Source organism: Podarcis bocagei (genome assembly GCF_964188305.1).
Source record: "Podarcis bocagei genome assembly, chromosome: 4".
NCBI classification, from domain to species: Eukaryota; Metazoa; Chordata; class Lepidosauria; order Squamata; family Lacertidae; genus Podarcis; species Podarcis bocagei.
This window is the reverse complement of record NC_138128.1, coordinates 53,719,401-53,742,573: the sequence shown is the minus strand read 5'-3', so window position 1 is coordinate 53,742,573 and position 23,173 is coordinate 53,719,401. Positions and strand designations below refer to the sequence as shown.

The following is a 23,173-nucleotide window of genomic DNA, read 5'->3' as shown; positions in this document are numbered from 1 at the left end:
AGGAGCTGAATACACAACAGAGATTGTTTCTTACTGCTCTGGCTTTGCCAGTTTCTTTGGAGTATATTTTAAAACTCCCGGTGAATTCTGTGTGGGGTGTGGGCATTGCTGCAAGAACAGTTGTTGTGTTAGATACAGCTCCACTATCCTCCTGCAGGGATGGCCTAGCTCCAGAGGCAAACTGGATGTGGCTGGTAGAGGGAAGGGTCCTTATAGGGGCTATCCGCTTTAAAACTCTGAGGGCACACCAAGCGCAGAGTCTTGGCAGCCACCCAGAATGCGTTCGCTGAATGTGCACTCTGAGAAAGCGCAAAGAGAAAGTGCTTGTGAAGAGCTGGTCGTGAATAACTTAGTGAGGACGAATGTGAAATTAGAGGGCAGAGAAGTGGTGATATGTTCATCAGATTCATCAATTTCTACCACAGACTCATTCAGTTGTAGAACAGTGTACTGTTGAGGATTGATGCATGCTCCAAAACCAGGACGTGCAAAAGAAAACAACAAGATCTGGTATTTTCTAAACTTCTACTGGTTTTACTATCATAAGCTTAAGCAACTAACCTTTTTCACCTTACGAAATCACTCTGTCTTACTTCAGCTTACTAAGAATAACTATCGACTTCATCTAATTAACTGACCCAAGAATTAGTCTTGAAAATAACACATCCAAGATCACAGGAAAAAGAGTCTTAGAAGACTCATTGTAGTAAAGGTGTGGTGACTAACACCTCCATTACTAGCCTACTCAATCAGATGGGGGGGGGTGGAGGAAAATTTGAAGCTGAAACACCTTCTCCTTTATTTTTTATTTTTTTCACGGGGCTAAAAAGGAAAACTAACATTAGCTAACTGTTTTGGTTTATATCACCCAGGGACTAATTGGGAAATAACTAAGTAACTGTCTCCCAAGTTATTCTGTAGTGACCAACATAGCATTTGTAAACTTCTTTACATAATATTTTGTGTTTTAGCTAATATTTTATTAGCTTGTGTGGTAACTGGCTTGATCTTCCCTACAAAAGTAGCCATGCCACATGTATTTTAAATGCATTATATTTATTGTGCTTGAAAAGATATGGAAATAGTACCTGCTTTGCAACCTGAAAATTTACCTGTAAACCTGTAACTTGGATTATTGCTTTCTCTAAAAGTATGAATTTTAAAACTCATCTGTGACAATATACATAACTAACTATTATTATGGTAATGTTTATTGGATACTGAGGGTGTTCTGGCAAATGACCTGTGACCAATGTAACATGAGCAATGTAGTATGTGAAAATTAATTGGTAGAAACCCACAACTACATGCCCCCAAAGCAAACCCTTGTGCACTTGACACTTTGCTATGCATTCACAGCCTTGTAATAAACTCTGAGGCAGCTGAATATACACAAAAAGTAACTTGAGTTATTAAACACATACAAAAACATACCAAACAGGGTTCTCTGTTTTTGAAACAGAGAACATTTGAATGAGAGAATAAAGCAAGGAAACGATTGGTGTACTAAATAAGGCAGAATCAGCAAAACAGTCACGTCTTCCCAATAAAGAGAAACGTCGACAGGCCATGACAAATGAGGAAATTGTAGTGGAATTCTAAGAAAATTATCCAACTTAAACAAGACCCAGGAAAAGGGGACATAGAACAGTACAGTGGTGCCTCGCAAGACGAAATTAATCCGTTCCGCGAGTCTCTTCGTCTTGCGGTTTTTTCGTCTTGCGAAGCACGGCTATTAGCGGATTAGCGGCTATTAACGGCTTAGCAGCTATTAACGGCTTAGCGGCTTTAAGAAAAAGGAAACAAACTCGCAAGAACTCGCAAGACGTTTCGTCTTGCGAAGCAAGCCCATAGGGAAATTCGTCTTGCGAAGTGACTCAAAAAACGCAAAACCCTTTCGTCTAGCGAGTTTTTCGTCTTGCGAGGCATTCGTCTTGCAGGGCACCACTGTATTTAGCAGATAAAATAGTGCCATGTTTAACAGAGGGGGAGAGCAATAGAACCTAGATAAACCAGTAACAGAAAGAGAGATATTGGAAGTGATTGAAGCATTGGATTTACAGCATTGTATTATAAAATATTTGCACCACAAATAGAAATGTTCCCATAGGAGATAATGGAAATCATCAGCTCGTTATGCAAACATTCGCCTAACAAAGGATTTCCTGAGAACACATTGTGTTGGTAAGTGGGACCTGCACATACTACAGTATTTACTTCCTTCTGAAAGTCTGGTATAGGTTTTTAGCCAATGAAGTCATCCTGTGAGTGCAAGGACTTCCGCTTTTGCAATGGATCTCTCTTCCTTCTCCTCCCTCCACATGCCCCCTCCCCATCCTGCCATGGTTTCTTCCTAAAATGGCTGCAGCCCACCAGCTAAAAAGAGGCAAGGGGGAAACTGTTTTGTCCAATCTCTCCTGCCCTCTTATTTGTCCAGTTTCTCTCCCTTATCAACTTTTCCATGGTTTGTGCCTGAAAATGGCTGCTGTCCACCAGCAAAACACAAACAAGTAAGGAAGTAGAAAAACTCCAGTTGTTAGGGTATCTCAATAAGCCATGTATGTAGCGAGGTTTGGGTATAATTCTTTGTGTTTGGATAAATGAATTTTCACAAAGGAAGCAGTTGGATAGTGTGACCTGCATGTAATCCCAAAAGAAAGACAAGTGGTGTCAAACGTATCTTCTTATCTTTCCTAAATATAGGGAGGAATTCAATGTCTGCTTGGCCTCCCCTCTCCTTCCTTCACTTTGCTGTTTTGGGGTTTCCTTACATTCACCGCTAGCAGATTAACTCAAGCAATCTAGGCAATGTTGTGTCAGAATCACATACAGTGGTGCCTCGCAAGACGAAATTAATTCGTTCCGCAAGTTTTTTCTTCTTGCGAGTTTTTCGTCTTGCGATGCACGGTTTCCCATAGGAATGCATTGAAAATCAATTAATGCGTTCCTAGGGAAACCGACTTCAGACCAGGTCCGGGGACAGTCTGTCCCCCGACCTCTTCTGAAGGCTGGGGGGGGGACAAGGGCTTTTCTTCCCACCCCCAGCATTTTAAAATCGCCCCGGGACAGCAGAGGACTTCTCCGCTGTCGGGGCGATTTAAAAGCCCCTGGGAAGGCAGGCAGGGGGGACAAAGACTTTTGCCCCCCGCCAGCCTTCAGAAGAGGTCCTGGACCTCTTCTGAAGGCTGGCGGGGGCGAAAGTCTTTGCTCCCCCTGCCTGCCTTCAAAAGCTGTCCGGCCAAGGCTTCGCGGACCTCTCCGCCAGCAGCGGCAGCGCTGCCGCTGCTGGCGGAGACTTGCCGGCATGCCGAAGCCTGCGCGCAGCGCACCCAGGCTTCGCGGACCTCTCCGCCAGCAGCGGCAGCGCTACCGCTGCTGGCGGAGACTTCCCGGCATGCCGAAGCCTGCACGCAGCGCACCCAGGCTTCGCGGACCTCTCCGCCAGCAGCGGCAGCGCTGCCGCTGCTGGCGGAGACTTGCCGGCATGCCGAAGCCTGCGCGCAGCGCGCCCAGGCTTCGCGGACCTCTCCGCCAGCAGCGGCAGCGCTGCCGCTGCTGGCGGAGACTTGCCGGCATGCCGAAGCCTGCGCGCAGCGCACCCAGGCTTCGCGGACCTCTCCGCCAGCAGCGGCAGCGCTGCCGCTGCTTGCGGAGACTTGCCGGCATGCCGAAGCCTGCGTGCGCTGACATCAGCGCGCCCAGGCTTCGCGGATCTCTCCTGCCTTCAAAAGCCGTCCGGGATAGCGGGAAGCGCTTCCCTGCTATCCCGGACTGCTTTTAAAATGCTGGCGCTGGGGAGCAAAGCCTTTCGGCCCCCGCCAGCCTTCCTGGACCTCTTCTGAAGGCCGGAGGGGGGGGGAAGGCTTTGCTCCCCACCGCTAGCATTTAAAAGAGGTCCCCGGAGATTTCCCTATGGGCTTTCGTCTTGCGAAGCAAGCCCATAGGGAAATTTGTTTTGCGAAGCGCCTCCAAAACGGAAAACCCTTTCGTCTAGCGGGTTTTCCGTCTTGCGAGGCGTTCGTCTTGCAGGGTACCACTGTACTAGAAAGTCAGACAGCCCTAATGGGGGAAGAAAAAGAAGGCGGGGAGAAGAAATGTCTCAGAGTTACTCATAAATATGACATGAAGGGAGAACTCTTGGCCACTCCCAAACAGACAGTTCCTTATTCCTAAGCATAAAGTGGAAACTTCTGCCTCTATTCTCTTCAAAATAGAATGCTAATGTATTGTAAATGTTACACTGGCTTCTGATCTGTTATTGAGCACAATTCCAAGTGGCACTGACCTAGAAAGTCCTAAATAGCTTGAGACTAGTGAGATTACATTTTCTACCATGAATCTGCCAGGCATTTAGATCATTTGCTGTGGCCCTTCTTACTTCTGAAGCAAGATTGATAGTGACAGTCATGGTGCCCTGCCTCTTGGTTTCAACTTTGTTTTCTCTTCAGAAGCAGGTGAAACCCTTCTTATTTGTCCAGACCTTTCAGATGCTTTGTTGTTGTTTGTTGTATGTTGTATGTTGTATGTTGTAGTTGTTGTTGTTGTTGTTGTTGTTGTTGTTGTTGTTGTTGTTGTTGTTGTTGTTGTATTAATTATTTTTCTATGCCCCAAAGATCACAGGGAAGTTTACAAATAAAAAGACAAAATACGCAACATAATAAATAATAATAATACACCAGCCTAGCACATTTAAAAGGCCATAGATTGTCTAGCGGCCAAAGGACTAGTTGAAGGGGAATGTTTTTGCCTGGCACCTAAAAATATATAACAAAGGCACCAGTTGAGTCTCTCTGGAAGGGGGCACACAAAGAAGGTCCTCAGATGGTGATTGCAGGGTTTGGGTCGGTCCATGTGAGAAGCAGTGGTCCTTGAGGTATTGAGGTCCTGAGCCATTTAAAGCTTTATAGGTCAAAAGCAGCACTTTGAATTGGAGCCCAAAACTAATTGGCAGCCAGCACAGCCAGGCCAGGATTGGCATTATGTGCTCAAACTGCCTTGTCCTGGTTAGTTAGCCAGGCCACTGGTGCTTGGATCTGTAGGTGTTGTTTAATACTGGTATTTTATTCTGCTCTGCTATGATACCCTTCTTTCTATGATTCTTTAAATTATACATTGTTGATCTGATTTTGTAAGCTGCTCTGAGAGCTTTTGCTGAAGAGTGGCTAAAAACAGCTTTAACTAAATCCACTCCACCCACCATTCTGATTCTCTAAAGTGAAGCAATGTTTCTCACCCACAGTAGGCTTCAGCAGAAGTAGCAGAATAAACCTGGAAAAGAGCCTTCCTAAACTCCACTTACATGGGAGTAAGCCTCCTTGAGTTCAATGGGGCTTATGTCTGAGCAGGCATGGTTACGACTGTGCAGCTGAAACATATCATTCCCACCCTGTCTTGAAAAGGACTTCTTGTAAATGCTGTGCAGAAGGTCATTCCTGAATTTTGACCCTCTGATAGTCAAAGACTTACTTTGGATTTCCACCCTAAATTTATTCATGGCCAATTCATAGCTAAATCATCCTTGCGCTCACAAAGTCACAGTCCAGGGGTCATGCCTCTGTGCTTAAGCACATCTTCTGCATGCAAAATATCTCAAGTTCAGTCCTGGCATCTCCAGTTAAAGTTCTCAATAGGCTGAGCTGGAAAGAAACCTCAGCCTGAGATGTAAATTACATATTGCTTTGATCATATTGTGTGCCCTTGAGCGTAACAGTCTTCTTTCACAAAGAGCCACACAGGGAACCTAATAAGAGTCTCCCACTCCCTGCTCCAATGCAGGCAGCAGTTGCAAGAGCCCAGTCTGGATTAGGACCACAGCAAGGGGCAAAAAAATATATATTGCAGTCAAGGGTAAATTGACTAGAGCTTATCATGGGAGGAAGTCAATGTAGTGCTATGACAGTAGTTCTTCCAACACAAGCTTCCCAGAAGGAACAAACCTCTTCCACCCCCTGCATGGTGTTTCAGGGATTCTCCCAATGCCCAAGGGTCAGTTTCAGAGTTAATGGGTGAAAATGGAGGGAAATCCCATTGCACCAGAGGAAGTCCTTGTTCTGGCCTCTGCTAGAGGAATGTGTTAGCTGAATCCTGCCTCATGTAATGGACTAATGTGCAGGCTGGTTCTGAGACCACAGTTTATTGTTGTAGAACAGCCTTCTCCATCTGGGTGCCATCCAGATTATTTGAACTACAACTCCCATAATTTCTGACCATTTGCACTGATGTTTGTACTGTTTGTCCATACAGGATTCTTTCCTCTGTGTCTATATTGCACTTTCTAAAGTACTTCGATAACTGAGTGAGCATTTATAAATCTTATTTATCCTATTTATTTTGCTTTAGCAATTTATTTATTGTGTGCATTAAAAAAGAAGTAAGCAAGAATTTAGCCTAGGATCCAGAAGTGCCCACTTTACCTTCAGCTGAAGTCTCCATGAAATGAATGGCAGCTTTGAGTATAGAGAATGGTTTTCACCGCTTAGTTATTATAAACTTAAAACGTTGCTCAAGGGGAGGCTTCCTTTCAGATTAATGCTTAATGTGGTTTTGGACACGGGGTGGGGGAACATCCAGGGAGTAGAAATTAATCAGTAAGTAATGCAATCTCTTTGAAACAGTCTACATGACACTTGAGAACTCAATTTGTTGATCAACAAGTGCATTTAAATGTAACATTTGCCAAGTGGCAGAGGGAGAGCAGCAACAGCAGGACCTCGAAGGATCAGTTACAAGAAGCACCCCCTTTATATTATCTGATTTTCTATAATATTCATGCAAGTTTTATTGGAAAAGAACATAAATTTGAAAAATAAGGATAATTAAGTGGGGCTGCAGTACTAAAGCAAGGAACTAGAAGCTTTTTCGTGCTTTATTTTGCAGTAGCAGCACTTTAGAGAGAGGCCATTTATAAGAAAGAGAACAGTAGTTATGTTAACATGGTAATTAATCAAGTTGGAAGGAAAGAGGAAACAAGTTGCGAATTGACTTCTGCAATAATAAAAAGGAATACTGAATGATACTCTGTAAATTGGCAAGGGGCTGGTAAACAGTCCCTCACTGTGTTTTGGGGATTTTGCATGCACTAAATCAGCTCTCACTTTGACACCCTAATCCAGCAAGAGAGTTCTGCAGGCAAAAGCCTGCTCTTGAATATGGATTCCCTTACCGCACCGGGGACCACACAAACAGGTCGGATACACAGATGTGTGCTTGCATCTCTTAGTATACATCCTCATGTACATCGTCAACTGAAATCACCAGCATCATGGGGGTGCTTGTTGCCATCTGTCTTGCTATACCGATAGGAACTTGCTTCCTCAACTGCTGTGTTAGGCCATGGAACAGCCTGTTCACCAAAATATGTGTACTAGGATCTGAATGTGTAGCAATCTCTCTCTTTGCGTTTGTGTGTGTGTGTGTGTGTGTGTGTGTGTGTGTGTGTGTATCTCAACATGCCTTTGTCCTATCTTAACTCCATTCACATCAGCCCTCATCCCACCCATGTTTTACTTGGAAGTAGGGATGTCAGGGAACTCTGACAAAAATGAAAGTGGGAGTGGAAATTGCCGGTGCTTGCTTATTTGTCTCATATCAAGAACGAATATAGATCCAGTGAGTATGATTGGTATTTGCTGTTGTGGTTGCTTTCAGTCTGGAAACGATGTGTAGTTGTGCCCCTCCCACACCATTTGCATGGTGCTTCCTTTACATTGAAGTGAGTTGGAAGGAATAACGTAATGACAATGTAATTTATGTAATTATGTAGTTTATGTAAGTTACACAATTGTGCCACAGTGAGCAGCAAGAGGAATAACATAGGTTTGGGTGGAAGAAAACCTGCAGTGAAATAGAAACAGTGCTGGATGTGACTAATACACAGTGGTACAGAAGGCAATGCCTTTTTACATCCCTTCTTTGAAGCAAGATGTGACTTAAGCAGGACACAGCTAAAGCGCTTACTGTTCTGTGCTTTCCCCTTTGTGTTTAAATGCATTTATTTGTATAGTCCCATTTGAGTGTTTTAGTCACCCATGGGATTATCACTGTGTGAGGGACAGTAGGGACAAAGGCATTAGCTCCATCCCCTCCATTGCCCTCCCAATTGCTCTCCATGAGTTATAAGCAAATGTCTGCAGTCTGGAACCTTGCTCTACTTGGCTAGGTTCCCTGTATGATGTAGAACCTTGGAGAGCCCCCTCCTCACTTCAGAAGTTAATCTTTCAGGTAGCTGAAGGTGACAGTGGTAAAGGAGAGAGCTGGCATGCTCATACCTGCGCTCCCTTATAGCCTGGGGGAATGGATTGCCTAAATTGTGCTCATGTAATATTAGCATGCCCACAATCAATAGCCTTGAGTACTCTGCACATGTGCTAATGCAACCTTTGCCAACCAGGTGCCCTCCAGATGTTTTGGACACATCAGCCTCCAGCAAGCATGTGCTGGTTGTGGCTGATGGGAGTTGTAGTCCAAAATGGCTGGAGGGCACTAGGTTGGTGAGGGCTGCACTAATGAACATTGCATGCTGATGATCCAGTGGCTGTAGTAAATGTAGTTATAAATGATGGGACGTGCATCATGTATGTAAAACAGAAACAGCCACAAGCTGTTCCCTTGCTTACCCCTCCCCTCCCACTGTCATTTCCTCTGTGTGTCAGATTTTAGATAGTAAGCTAATTCAGGTCAAGGACCTGTTGTTTTAGTACCCTGTAAAGCACCATGTACTCTGGGTGTGATATATAAATAAATAATAATGTTTTGAACACAGATGAGGTGTTTGCTTATACACTGCATCCTCTGCAAATCAGGCCCCGAAGTCCCTGTGGCGACAGTGGCAATTATTCCTTCATAAATGTGCTTGGGAGAGAGACTTTAAGCATAGTAGTTGGTTTGGTTATGTGCTAAGTCAATGGTAGAACTGGGAGACGTTTGCCAGAACAAGTAGCCACACTGTATTTTCTAAATTAAATTAATTAATGTGGTTTAGTCAAAGTCTTATTTTTCTTGCTAAATCACCCATAAATCCTCACCACTGCCTGATTCCACATAGCTTCCATTTGTGGATTGAGAGTGGATCTCTCTGCTAGATGCATAAAGAAAGTTATTCTGATACATAATTCCCTCTGGTTTAGTGTTGAAATCATATAGTGTAGTAACATAAGAGATAGCTGCCCAAGCCTGTATCAGTTGTCTTTGTGTGGTTTTGCTAAGCAGTTTTGCTATTACAGCTTTGCAACACTGCCTCTCCAGTGAGTTTCTTACATTTCCTTTCTGAGAAATGGAAAGGGAGTTCTCTAGTACATTTCCACAAGCAGAAGCATCACACCCTGTGGCTACATAGCAGGGAAAACAACAACTCATCAGCTCCTTTGTACTAGCTTGGACACTGGAGATAACTCCTCCCAGTGGGGCTGGAAAGGTGGACTTGTGTGCTCATCTTTCCTTCTGTGCGATCAGGATGTAGAATATGGGACGTGGGGGAGAAAGGAGTTTCATTTTTAAAAATGAAACTTGGATACAAGCCATAGTTGCAATCTCTGAAATATTCATAATGGTTTATTTTGGAGATAGAATCTGAAAGGCTGCTTCAGGCTGCTTCACTTATTGGGATAGCAGTATTCTTAGGATACTTCCATATGATCTAGAAGGGCCTTCCCCAACAAGGTACCCTCTACAAGTTTCAGCTGCAGCTCCCATCAACCTCAGCCAGCATGGCCAGTGGTTACAACAAACAGTGATCTCTAGGATGTCAGAGTCAAACTACACATTATGCCATTTACATGGTTTGCCCCTATGTGCATTTGTTCAAATGTACAATTTGTTCATATGTACAAATTCAAGAAATTCAAAGCCTAGCTATAAAAGAAATCTAAACATATAAATAGTTGGATATCCACATTTAGGCTTTGTACTCCATCTTGATTCTGTGTTAAACATATCATTGTGATTTATAAAACAAGCCAATACATATTTCTGGGAAACAACTCCCACTGTGGTCAGAGGGATGATCCCATTCCCTAGTAAGTGTGTTTAGGATTGCAGACTTAACATTTATGACCCAAAATTACACAAACCGAAATCCAGCAAGGGCGAAGTACTTTGAAGTCTCATTGATTTTTAGGGGAAGGTGAAATAAATTTCTTCACATTCCCTTTGAAATTGATGAGATTTCAAAGTGCTTGACTTTGCCTGGATTGTACCTACTTAATTAGATATAAGATGTTCTTGTCCTACCAATATTAAGATCAGCCAGATTTGAAGGAAATAGTTTTGTGCTGATCATAAATGTGCTAACTCTTTAACAAATTAACAGCCCTCTCTGTGAATCCTCATAAGGTTGTATCTGAAGTCAGAATAACAGGTGTAACTGGGGAAGATGCATAGATTTTCATAAACATTGAGCCTGAACATCTGCTTCTGTGAAAAATTCATCTCATTTATGAAGAAAATAGGATATAAATCACCTAATAACCGTCAAGAATGTCCTCAAAGTATTCTGCAGGCATGTTCCAAGTTGAAGTTAATGCGACTTGCATCTGCAAACTGCTCTGAAAATTAAGGGGTGTGACTGTTCTGAACGTTAAATACTTTCATGTTTTATATAATTCCAGTTGCTGCTAATCATAAATTTGCATGTCACAAAACATAGGCACTCTAAAGGGATCTCAATATGTGCAGTAATGCTTTTCTAATCTGTGGTTTGCAGGTAGGATAAGGAGATATTTATATATTGTGGTTTGTATCCAGTATCCCATTCACACAAGGAACTTCCCGTTCCTCTGCTTGTGTGCTCCATGTCTCCCCTTAAATCTGCTCTGGAGGGTTGGGGAAACCCCAGAACTGTTTTGGCAGCATATTGGGGCGGGGGGGAAATGTAATCGTTGGGTGCAACTCATGTTTTTCAAAATACAATGTTATTTTTGCCTTGACAGAGGTTCTGAAGTTATGATCTATTGCCCAGCAAGAGCTGGAGGGTCACAGGTTGGCTTCCCTGCTTTAGGATTTTTTTAAAAGCCCATGAAAAGTGTGAGATATTATTTGCACCCAGTAATCTCTCATTTTTGTTTGTTGTTATTTTTGAACTTTGTAGCTTTACATAAATATATATTAAAAAGAAAGGGCAACATAAAACTTGACTCTGGGTTACACTAGCCAGGCTGTCTTTGTGGGACACGAGAGACTGGTGTGATGGGTAACAACAATGTGTATGTCTTTGTCTCCTCTAATCCTTTGGAGATGTTCAAGTCTCCGTGCCGCTGAGGAAGACTAGCAAGGTGATGAGTAACTGAGACCCAGTCTAGGCGTCACCTCACCTCTCTATTTCATCCTTTTCTGCAGTCTACTATGGTGGGCCCTGAGCTGATGGTAGTTTAAGAATGTAATCTCTGTTTTGATATGTGACAACTCAGAACCCATTATCCAGTAGATTCTTGGTAACTGCTTATTGAAGGCAGCCTAGTTTAAGGCATCCTGCATAGCATTTGCCTTCCAGAAACAAATAGGCATGTAATTACTCTGTAATCACATAGTAATTAGTGTCTACTATGCCTATATTGCATAATTATATGCCCTGCAAATTACATGGAAATTATACTTGGATTTAGTATGCATTTCTGCATACTGTGTTGTAGACAAAATAAACTTGAGGTTTAATATATAATTATAACTGCAGTAATGTTGAAATTCTGTAGAATGTTGTAGCTATATTTTGCCAGTTACAGGTTTTTACTATGGCATGGGGACTGCCATCCTCAAAGTCCCATGGTCATACTGCCAGCGACTAGAAGTAGCAGCACATGGCCTAGTGGTGGAGATGATCGCGCATCTAGAACCTCAAATGTGAACCAGGACATATATAAGTAACCTACCCACATGGTCCATGTTCACAAAATCATCCCACTCTCTTTTTTTGGGGGGGTGGAGCTGGAAGCATCATTCAAGGGGATACACCTAAGTAGGGATTTATGTAGATCCTAGTTTTCATTGAAGTACATTGGGCAGCTGCATGTGAGCTTAGGGCTGCACACTGCTGCATATATAACCTACCCTCATCTCCATCTGTTAACTCACCTTGGTGGCTTGAGGATCACAGCTATGAACTTGCATGTAACTCTGAAATCCTACTTCCTATCTTTTGTTTTAGTTGTTTATGATCAGCTCTGGTGCCAGAAGTTTCTTGAGCTGACATATGTCCTTGATATCTCAATAATACAAATGTTGAAGCAACTCTATAATCCTGTTTCTCTCCCCCCTCCCTTCTTTTTATATATGTATAGTGGAGCCTGCCATATCAAAGGGGAACAACTGTTTGGATGCAGCAAAAGCTTGTAACCTCAACGATACCTGCAAGAAATACCGATCAGCTTATATAACCCCCTGTACCAGCAGTGTGTCTAATGAAATCTGCAATAAGCGGAAGTGTCATAAGGCCCTGAGGCAATTTTTCGACAAAGTCCCCCCGAAGCACAGTTATGGGATGCTCTTCTGCTCCTGCCGAGACGTTGCATGTACAGAGAGGAGACGGCAGACTATTGTCCCTGCGTGTTCATATGAGGACAGGGAGAAACCGAACTGCCTGAATTTACAAGATACTTGCAAGACGAATTACATCTGCAGGTAAGATAGCACATGGCAGTGGAGTGATTAATGAGGTAGCAGAAGGAACCTTTGGTGATGCTGAAATTGCGAAGGCTGGCAAGTAGTATTTTCGCCAGGGAACAGGACAATCAGGAAGGAAAACCTGACATCTTTAACAGAATAATAACATCTCGTTAAGTCTACACATTTTAAAAATACCTGGTTTCCCTTGGAGAAACCTAGGAAATGTACGAACTTTTTCCAGACAGAGTTCTGCAGGTAATATTTTCTTGGCAAATAATCATGAGTGAACACTTAATTAAAACATATTTGAAAGGATGAAAGAATAATTTGGTAGAATTGTGGATAGTTTCTGGAACAATTTGCAGTTTCTTGTGGATTAACCCCTCAGTTTGGACTCTGACTTGCTCACAGGCTTGATAATAGGGCCAAGGAGGAAAGGTATTTAGCAGGCTGAAAGGGGAAAGAGATTCCTTTCAATGGCATTATGGAAATGACTTACTAAGCATCAGTTTGAGCTATTTTACAACAGAAGTGGGAAATCTGTGTTGCTGAACTAAACCTCCCATCTGTGATTGGAGGCCATGCAGGCTGGGGCAAATGGGAGATGAAATCTTTCTAGGACATTGGTTTTCTACCAGTGTGTTGTGGCACCCTAAGGTGCCTTGAATGATGGTCAGGGGTGCGGGCAACACTGACCTCTGTCACTCTTCCCTCCCTCCTCTGATATACTCTCGTGTGTCTGCCTCCCAAAGGCTTGCACAGCTGTTTATTGCAGCAGCGCTGGCTATAAGCTCCATAGGTGAATGGTGCCTCTGGGAGACACCTCTCTTTAGGGCGGTGGCGGCGGGGGGCAGCTCAGAGACCAAGGACAGCAGCTGCCTGGAGAGAGGAGTCTGAGGGAACACTCCACAAGGGAGGGTGTTCAAAAAAGGGTAAGAGGCTGCCAGCTCTGCAGGCAAATAGAAACATAACTGGGCTCCTGAGCCCCACAGGGCTGCCGCACAAAAAAGTAGTTGGTTAAGGGAGCTGTGGACTCAAAAAAGTTGAAAACCTCTGGTCTAGGAAATCGTGTTGTTGCAGTAGATGAGCTCATGAGAAACCCCTAAGCTCCAAGATTCCGATTTCTATTACTACCAGCCTTTTCTTTCTGCAGTCTCTGTGCTATGCAACACCTCTCCACCCCTATGTTAAAGTATCTATACTCAAGTTGCAGTAGAGCCCTCATCTGTCTCATGCATTTATTACCAGCTCTGCTGGCAGGACTCATTAGTTGAATCTGCCCGGAGAGAACAGGCTAGTTTATGCTTGAAGTACAATGTTTTGCGTATTGCCTCCTGTGACCTTCCCAACAACTTTTTCCATAATCCGTCCTTAGCACTAGATAGCATTCCCTTGATATGTAGATCACATGAAAGGCCTGCACTTCCCTATGTATATTTCTGCTAAATTGCACAGTTCTGGAATAAAATACAGCTTCAACTTATAGGCCTTCTGTTCCTTCTCTTTTGCTCCTTTTTCCTATCTGAATGGTAGCATTTTCACTCAGATATCTGTTGCATTGTTCCATGCTTGTGGAAAATTGGAAAGGGAATGGTTAACGAAAATTGTCCTCGTGTTTGAATGTGCAGCATGAATATTTCCTTTAAGTGCCATCATTACTTCTTGCGCTGTCTTCATTCATTTCAGCGTCCAAGTTGCTTAATGCTATTTCATTTTCTCACTTTTCACTCATCTTTCCTGACTTTACGCCTTTCGTTCTCCATCATTGCACAACCCAGCTTCCTGGTCAGAAAAATGTTATTACTATTTTTGAAAGCGACAGGAGTATGAAAATGGATTTCTTCACAGATTACCGAATGCAGTTCTGTTTCCATTCAAAAATGCTGTTCAGTGGGTTTTGCCTCTGAGAGCCTATCTATTTGGGGTAATTGTCTGAGAGCTAGTTCACACTGGCAAGTCACCCACTTGATTGCTGTAGTGCTAAGTGATGACTTGCGTGTGTGAATGAGCCATCTCAGGTTTAATACCACCAATGTAATTTTAGTATTGTCCAATAGCGCCACATTTTTCTATGAGGCTAATTTAAGAATGGGCAGGAAGACTCACTCATAATGGCTTGGGGGTTTCTGAACTAAGAGAGCTTGTCTTCCATTTCCAGTGTTCTCCATCCCTAGTGCTAATTTTGACATTCTGCCTATCTTTTTAAAACAGAGGTGAGGCCCTTGGCATAATTTAAAGTTACCCTTAATATCATTTCATGGAAAGGACGGAGAAAATTAAGCAGGGGGCAGCAGAGAGAAGATATCAGGGAGAGAAGCTACATCCACACCATACCTTTAAAACACTATTATACCACTAACATTTATGGCTTCCACCAAACATCCTGGAAACTGTGGTTTGTTAAGAGTGCAGAGAGTTCTTAGGGAACCTCTCACAGAGCTACAATTTCTGGAGTGCTTTAATGATCAATCCCTTTCCCCAGGGAATTCTGGGAATTATAGATCTGTGAGGTGAAGAAGTGTTTCCTAATGGCCCTCAGCACTCTTTAGTTCCCAGAATTCCTTTGGGGGGGGGAGCCATGACTGTTAAAGTGGTATAATATGAAAGGTGCTGATATGATCAGATAGAGAAAAGGTGGCTAAACCTACTTTTGACTCTAGTCCTACCCATTTCTGGCTCTGATCTGCCCACTGCTAGTATGTGGCTCCTGCCAGTATATGGACCTCTGAGAGACAAAAGGATGCAGCGCCCACCTTTAGGGGCTTGACACATGCTCCCACTGCTCCAACAGAACCGTTTCTCATCTTTCTTTTCTGTTTTCTGCAACAGCCTAGAAATACTTGCAACTTACAGCACATGGGTAAATGTGCCACAGGAGCACATGGAGTGCATAACTGTATACGCTATATTTTTTTCTGGCCCTGTCAGGGGATGTTTCTTTTGGACAGCTGGAAAATCCTAGTTGCATAGCATGGAAAGGGAGAAGATCCGCAGCACTAGAGGCCTTTTATGTAATGGCCTAGCCTAGGCCTTAACCTGCCAACCTAGCAGTTCGAAAGCACATCAAAGTGCAAGTAGATAAATAGGTACTGCTCCGGCGGGAAGGTAAACGGCATTTCCGTGCGCTGCTCTGGTTCGCCAGAAGCGGCTTAGTCATGCTGGCCACATGACCCGGAAGCTGTACGCCGGCTCCCTCGGCCAATAAAGCGAGATGAGCGCCACAACCCCAGAGTCATTCGCGACTGGACCTAACGGTCAGGGGTCCCTTTACCTTTTTACCACTAGTGTTCTTTCGGAGAAGTTGGGATCCAACTGTTAGGACCCAACAGGGCCCAGTCCTGTGAATGGCTTGTGGGATCCAGACTATTAGTGGATTGAAAATCATATTAAGGTACATAATCCAGCAAGTGTAGCTTCTGCATGGATGCTCTTCATATCCATGCAACTTGCATGGAAGTGCATTTGATTTATTTACGCCAAAGAAGTCAGCAGGCCTGAGGGTGAAACGAGATGTTGTACCCAACATGGAGCTGCTGTTACAAATGACAGTCTCTCTTAAATTTTAGGCACATGCACTTTACTTCCCCTGCCAGGAGTAAGCAATGATTTGGGAGAAAGGGTATAGATATTCTCTCTGAACTTTCAGTATTGTGATTTGCAATAACCTCCAAAACTCCTAAAGAGACCTGATGTTCTTGGCCAGCCTTGGCCAGCCTGGTGCCTTTCCAGACATTTTGAACTGCACCTCCCATCACTCCCAGCCAATGCAACTGATGATGAGACTCATAGTCCAAAACCTCTGGAGGGTACCAGGTTGGTAAAAACTGCTCATAACTCTCCCTTACAACCTTCTTTTAACCAACCCCTAATAATGTGCAGTGAGGACAGAGAAATGCCCAGTAAGTTTGCCTAAATGTTACAAGAAGATCGGAGTGGCCATGAACAAAAGGCTGGTGTTTTTGGAACATCCGTCCCACCCTCATCAGTAGGAATGTGTTTTGATGAAGGAAGCCATTGGTTCTCTGAACATTCTTCTTTATTCCTTTTCATTGTGGTTCTCATAGCCATATCAGGTTTCATCAGATACATTTGCTGATGTTTCCCACTCTCTGCAAGAAAGCTGAAGTGAACCTTTCCGTGTCCCCATGTCCCAGTATTGTCATACTGTTTGTTTAGCAGTTGCAGGCTAAACAAGCACAATTATATGCAGTGCCCTCTAGACACTTCTTTTGAACAGTGAGAGTTTTGTTTAATTTTGTTTTCAAATTGGAAGGAATAAATCAACTGAACAACACTTAAAAACATGTCTGGTAGCTACCTGGTCTTTTGGGAAGATCATTATCCATTTACATCACACATATTAAAACAATAAACAGAGCAGTTTGCACCTGGGATCTATAGAAGTCCATTTCTAAGGTCTTGGAGTACTTATTGAGGCTTTCCATGTACTTTCAGTGTCCATTAAGGCAAAATGGACTTGCAAATGCTGACATGCAGACTGTCTACTATCTTTCTCTTCTTTAGCTGTCGACTGACACTCCTTCCTTAGGTGTGCTTGTGTATAGATAGATAGACGTTCCTAATGTATTTTACAAAGAGTGGTTATGAAGTGTAGTATTACTCAGAGTAGACTCATTTAAATTAATGAACATGACTAAGTTAGGTCCATTGAATACAGTAGGTTTAACCATGAGTAACACATAGTTAAATACCACCCAGTGGAAGTACTTTCAGTACTACAAGTACTATGGAAGCACAACTGGCTGTGTAGGGCATTTCACTTTCATTCATAAGTGTACTTTTATTATCTAAAAAAATAGAGATGTGGCTGAATCAGCTGCAATCCCAAGTTCCTGATGGGGAACCCAATCTTGCAGCTCATCTCTACAGAAAGCAGGCTTGAACTCACCACCCATCACCAGTTGTTGGATTGAAAGTGTTGTGCAAGAGACTCTGACATGTGGACAACACAGTGCACCTGTCAAGCATCTGACTGTCATAATGATGCTAGTGATTGACAGGTGGGTTGGCCCACCCACCTGTCAAAGTTGGCCTGTTGAGGTGGGGAAAGATAGTGATCTGGCCGGCTGGTCCAAAGGGGTTCTCTACCCCTGTTTTACTTGGTGCACAATGTCTGCAGTCTCTAAGCCAGGCAAGTATTCATGATGTCTGATCCAAATCCATCTCTCAATAAGCATAATGACCGACTCTCTCACTACCAAAACCTTTTCAAATATATATTGGATGCAAGAGTATATGGGTTTCTTCTAATAAACCATTGGCTCTTCATCAACACACAAAAATCTTCCTTCTCCAGGACAGCATGGAGAGCTGACAGCATAGGAGTGGAACTCCTCTACGATGTACATTTTGTGTACATACCTCTCTTAGCTTTTCAGGTCACCTACCTTGGACTCAATGGGAAATACATGTTCCCTAAGAGCCAGGAATTCATTATACTGCTAACACACAAACACACACACCTGCCTAGAACAGGCACATAGTGATACATTCCTCTTCCTTCCACATTCCTGTTTCCTTTCATATCCTGTAGGTTGTGAGTCTTCGGACAGGTACAATCTTATATTTTAATCTCTATGCAGTGCTTAGGAAATGTTAGGTATTTTATAAGTGTTTAATAACAATAGTAATAATAATTCAAAGTGCATATTCACTGAATAACCCCCCTGACCTGGTGGTTTCCTAGCCTCATTACCACTTTGTCTTTAATCCAAAAGCTGCATTCATTCTTTTAAAAAGTTATGAGATCAAGTGTAGTTTGTTTTTAAGTTTACTGTATTGGGAGACAGGAGGAATGGTCTCCTTGCCTGCCCTCTTGCTGTTGCTTAATCTGCCCTGCTGGGTCTCCTTTGTTCTCACATATCTCTGGCACCCTAGCAAAGTACCCTTAAACCTAGCCTTAGGGTTTCTAGGAATGAGTTATTGCACAGAATTCCAGCCAGCAAGCCTAGCATGAATTGGTTCTATCGTATATCTTTATATTTTGATGAAGATGGAAATAAATGTGCCAAACTTATCTTCCAGTTGCAGCCCTTGGTGTCTTGAGGCTTGAGTTTGGATTCAGTGGAAAAAAAGTTTTGCTACTTGCTTGCTTAGTTTCTATATATTAGTCTTACCTTATACACCCTCCTAAATTATTGATGTGTTTAAATAAAATTACAAATGGAATGTATACCTAATTGTTTTTAAAGAAGCCAGGCAAGGCTAGGGGGTTCAGTATTAATCCATTCATACAATGTAATAAAGATTTGGGGAGAATAGGGAATACAGCAGAGCAGAACAACTCAATATCTCTTAAAATAAAAATGTAATTAAAGCATATTCACATCTTGTCCTTTGCAGCTGCTGTATAGATAATGGTCAAAGGAAACAGCTTGGCTGCTGTTGGGGTAGAAGTAGCCAAAAAAAGATATTTCTTTCTTGGCTTGCTTCAGAATCCAGATGTGTTTTTGTACTTAAATAAATAAAACATAGTTGTTAAATAGGAGTCTCTGCAGGTAGCACCATTAAGGACGTTTTATGTCACATATGCCAGCTCCACACACCCCTACTGAATACCCACCAAAATTTAATACAACGAAGCAACTTTCAGAGCACAGAATTTAAATAGCATTTTAATATATATATATATATGCACTGTGTTTTGTGGAGCTATTTCAAGGATCTTATGCAAATTCTCTTTGTATATTCATTGGCGTGGGTCTCCTTTAGACACAAAGAGCAAACAGGTGCACAATCTGCATGTGAAAATCTTCTCTGAAAAGCACAAAGGAGAGCTATATCCGAAGTGAACAGGAGACAGTTTGCTCCCATATGTATGCGATATGAAATAGTAAACATTGATTTTAATACCAGTTCCTTCATGTTTTGAAAATGCACAAGCATTTCCAGTAGACAGCGGTCTGCAAAATATATCACGTAGCATCCTCTGTAACTATAGGATTGGCTAGCTATGCAAAGCGTATTATGTGTCCCAGTCAGGAGCCCTATGGATGTGATCTGTTCCCAGAGCTTCCATGCAAGGGAGTTTTTGCAGTGCTGTAGAGAGCTCTGTACACAAAGAGATTCCTATCCATTATGCAAATGCATAAGCTTGTTTGTGCACCGTGGTTCATATGCTTACAAGGCATTATCTAGCAAACTGTATAGTATTGTCTCATAGTTGAAGGAAGACGAAACAAAAAACACCCCCCTCCCCCATGACTGAGATTCATTTCACGGCCAGTAGCATTTAAAGTTCTGGTGTACTTGCAGTGGCCACCACACATTTGTGGGGCTACCCCCTAATATTGTTCCAGAAGCAGCAATTAGTGTGGAATATAGCAGCTAGGTTTTTGAGATAGACCTATAACACTGTCATTAAAGGCATTGCACTAACTGCTGATATGACACCTGAGCAAGTTGAAGGGTTTAGTATAAGTCTCTAAACAACTTTGAACCAGGCTACCTTCTCCCTGCCTGGTCACCAAGATCACCAAGAAAGGCCCTCCTGGTTGTTCCACAGCCTTCATTCATCCATATGGAGATATCTAGGGAAAGGGCCTTCTCTGGGGCGCACACTCTTAGCTGAAATAAGGTAATACACCAATATTGGTGAAGCTTCAGTGCATACTGAAAACATTTCTGTTCTTTCCATGGATAAAAGCATAACCTGCACTGTGCTTCTACAAGCAAAGGAACCTATTGGGAATCGCATAGGAATCACATATTGAGTCAGTCTGGCTGGTAGATCGAATGCTGGTTTGAAGTTGGGTTCACATCCAAGCTCAAAAAGTCTCTCATTGATCTGATTTTAAGCTCCGTTCCTGATAACCAAAATGGGAATTATAGTGACCTACCACATAACATGCAAGGACAAGCAGTATAAAGACTTTAAAGCACTTTGAACATTATAACTGCTATATAAATGATTAATAGTATATATCAAAGAAGAGATTATTGAAGCATGATATGACTTACGCCAACTATAATGTTCATGTATATTTTGAAACATTTTAAAAACATACATTATTTATTCAGTACAGAGCCTATTACATTTTATGCTACAATTTATGAATAAATCTACAAATGTGTACTGCAGGTTCCTTATTGAAAGTGTGAGCTTTCATGTGTGAAACTCTTTCATTACCTATATTTCAGTTCCTCACATTTTCAAGTTATTGGAGCATTTACAGTGTGCAAAGAATGCAAGGCCAGGCCAAGAGGTTTTCCTGTAGAACATTCTCTTTTATGTTACCTGCATTTGATCTTAGTGATTTGTTATGTACACTGGTTTTTAATGCATAGGGTATAGGGGCAGACATTTAGTGACTGCTTATTTTATTCAACTGCTGAACAAACAGTAGAACTAAGAAGTTAGGCTTGCAAGAGGAAATAGAGGAGGTTTTTAGTGAGCATTGGTTATATGGACAATGACAAGTTTTGGGAGGTGCCAAAAGAAAGTGATTTGACTGAAGCCAGAAGGTTGTTCATGTGAGTAGTCAATCAAGGCTGCTCTCACACAGCCATTCAATGAGATTTGCACAGAAGTATCTCGTGGGTACAGTTCTAAATTAGGGGATAAAGTTAAAACAGTTACCACAGCCAGAGGTCGTTGGGTTATTGGTACAATTAATTTAATCCTTGTTGCTATATTTCCAGAAAAGCAGCCTCCTTATTTTAACTGCAGCATTTCAGTGACCTGATATTATAGCAAAATATGAAAATGAACAAACAAAAAGTTTGCCAACCTTGATAAATAACAAGCAAAGAATAAATACTTTGTGTACAGCATGTCCAATTTCACAACTTTAGTGTCTGAACTACCAGCTCTGAGCCTAGCCTACCTCACAGGGCAGTTGTGAAAAAAGGGGGAAGGGAAAGACAGTGTACACAGTCTTGAGCTCCTGGAGGAAAGCAAGAAAGAAAAATATATAACAATCAACAAATATGTGCAGTTTCACAACTCCCAGTAAAATACATACAGAAAACATTTTGGCAACCTTGATTAAAAAATGTCCTTGTGTGTAAAATACAGCCTATAGGAATTTTAATATGTTGTAGCTTTAAGGCAAATGATTATCTTATGGTTGTATTTGCTTTGGTGTGTACACACACACAGCCTACTCCTACTCCTACTTTTATTGCCCAGCCTTCACCCCAGGTCTTGGGGAGTTGCAACAATTCAAAATTTGGTGTTAAAAACAGTTAAAACAAATCACAGTTACAGGACTAGGATGTCAAAGTCCAAGGTAAAGACGGTTACTGCACATTAATAAATAACAGGCCAGTGATGACAAATAGACTGGTAGTGGTCACATGGGAGACTTATTTATTTATTTATTTATTTATTTATTTATTTATAACTTGCCCATCTGACTTAGTTTCCCCAGCCACTCTGGGCAGCTCCCAATCAAGTGTTAAAAACAATACAGCATTAAATATTAAAAACTTCCCTGAACAGGGCTGCCTTCAGATGTCTTTTAAAAATAGGATAGCTGCTTATTTCCTTGGCGTCTGATGGGAGGGCGTTCCACAGGGCAGGTGCCACTACCGAGAAGGCCCTCTGTCTGGTTCTGTGTAACCTCACTTCTCACAATGAGGGAACCTCCAGAAGGCCCTCGGTGCTGGACCTCAGTGTCTGGGGTGAACGATGGGAGTGGAGATGCTCCTGCAGGTATACAGGACCGGGGCTGTTTAGAGCTTTAAAGGTCAGCACCAGCACCTTGAATTGTGCTCGGAAACGTACTGGGAGCCAAGCAGATCTCTCAGGACAGGTGTTATATGGTCCCGACGGCCACTCCCAGTCACCAGTCTAGCTGCCGCATTCTGGATTAATTACAGTTTCTGGGTCACCTTTAAAGGTAGCCCACATAGAGCGCATTGCAGTAGTCCAAGCAGGAGATAACTAGAGCATGCGCCACTCTGGCAAGACAGTCCGCGGGCAGATAGAGTCTCAGCCTGCGTACCAGATGGAGCTGGTAGACAGCTGCCCTGGACACAGAATTAACCTGCACCTCCATGGACAGCTGTGAGTCCAAAATGAATCCCAGGCTGCGCACCTGGTCCTTCAGGGGCACAGTTACCCCATTCAGGACCAGGGAATCCCCCACACCCGCCCGCCCCCTGTCCCCCCAAAACAGTACTTCTGTCTTGTCAGGATTCAACCTCAATCTTTTAGCCACCATCCATTCTGCAACCGCCTCCAGGCACTCACACAGGACATTCACCACCTTCACTGGTTCTGATTTAAAAGAAAGGTATCATCCGCATACTGATGAACCCCCAACCCAAACCCCCTGATGATCTCTCCCAGCGGCTTCATATACATATTAAAAAGTATGGGGGAGAGGACAGAATCCTGAGGCACCCCACAAGTGAGAGCACTCACCCAACACTCATCCCCCACCACCACTTTCTGAACACGGCCCAGGAGGAAGGAGCGGAACCACTGTATGACAGTGCCCCCAGCTCCCAGCCCCTCTAGACGGTCCAGAAGGATGTTATGGTCGATGGTGTCAAAGGCTGCTGAGAGATTGAAGATTAGAGGGTGGGACTCCAATATCATATATATTATCTT

The 23,173-nt window shown here is 42.8% G+C and overlaps 1 protein-coding gene across 1 annotated transcript in view; it reads left to right on the top strand.

Annotated features, from left to right (window-relative positions):
- GFRA1 (GDNF family receptor alpha 1) overlaps positions 1 to 23,173 on the top strand; it is a 181,197-nt gene that overhangs the window by 102,016 nt on the left and 56,008 nt on the right. Inside the window, exon 4 of the mRNA XM_081193019.1 lies at positions 12,270 to 12,609. Within this exon, the coding sequence (XP_081049145.1) occupies positions 12,270 to 12,609 (340 nt within the window). The remainder of the gene's footprint in view (positions 1 to 12,269; positions 12,610 to 23,173) is intronic.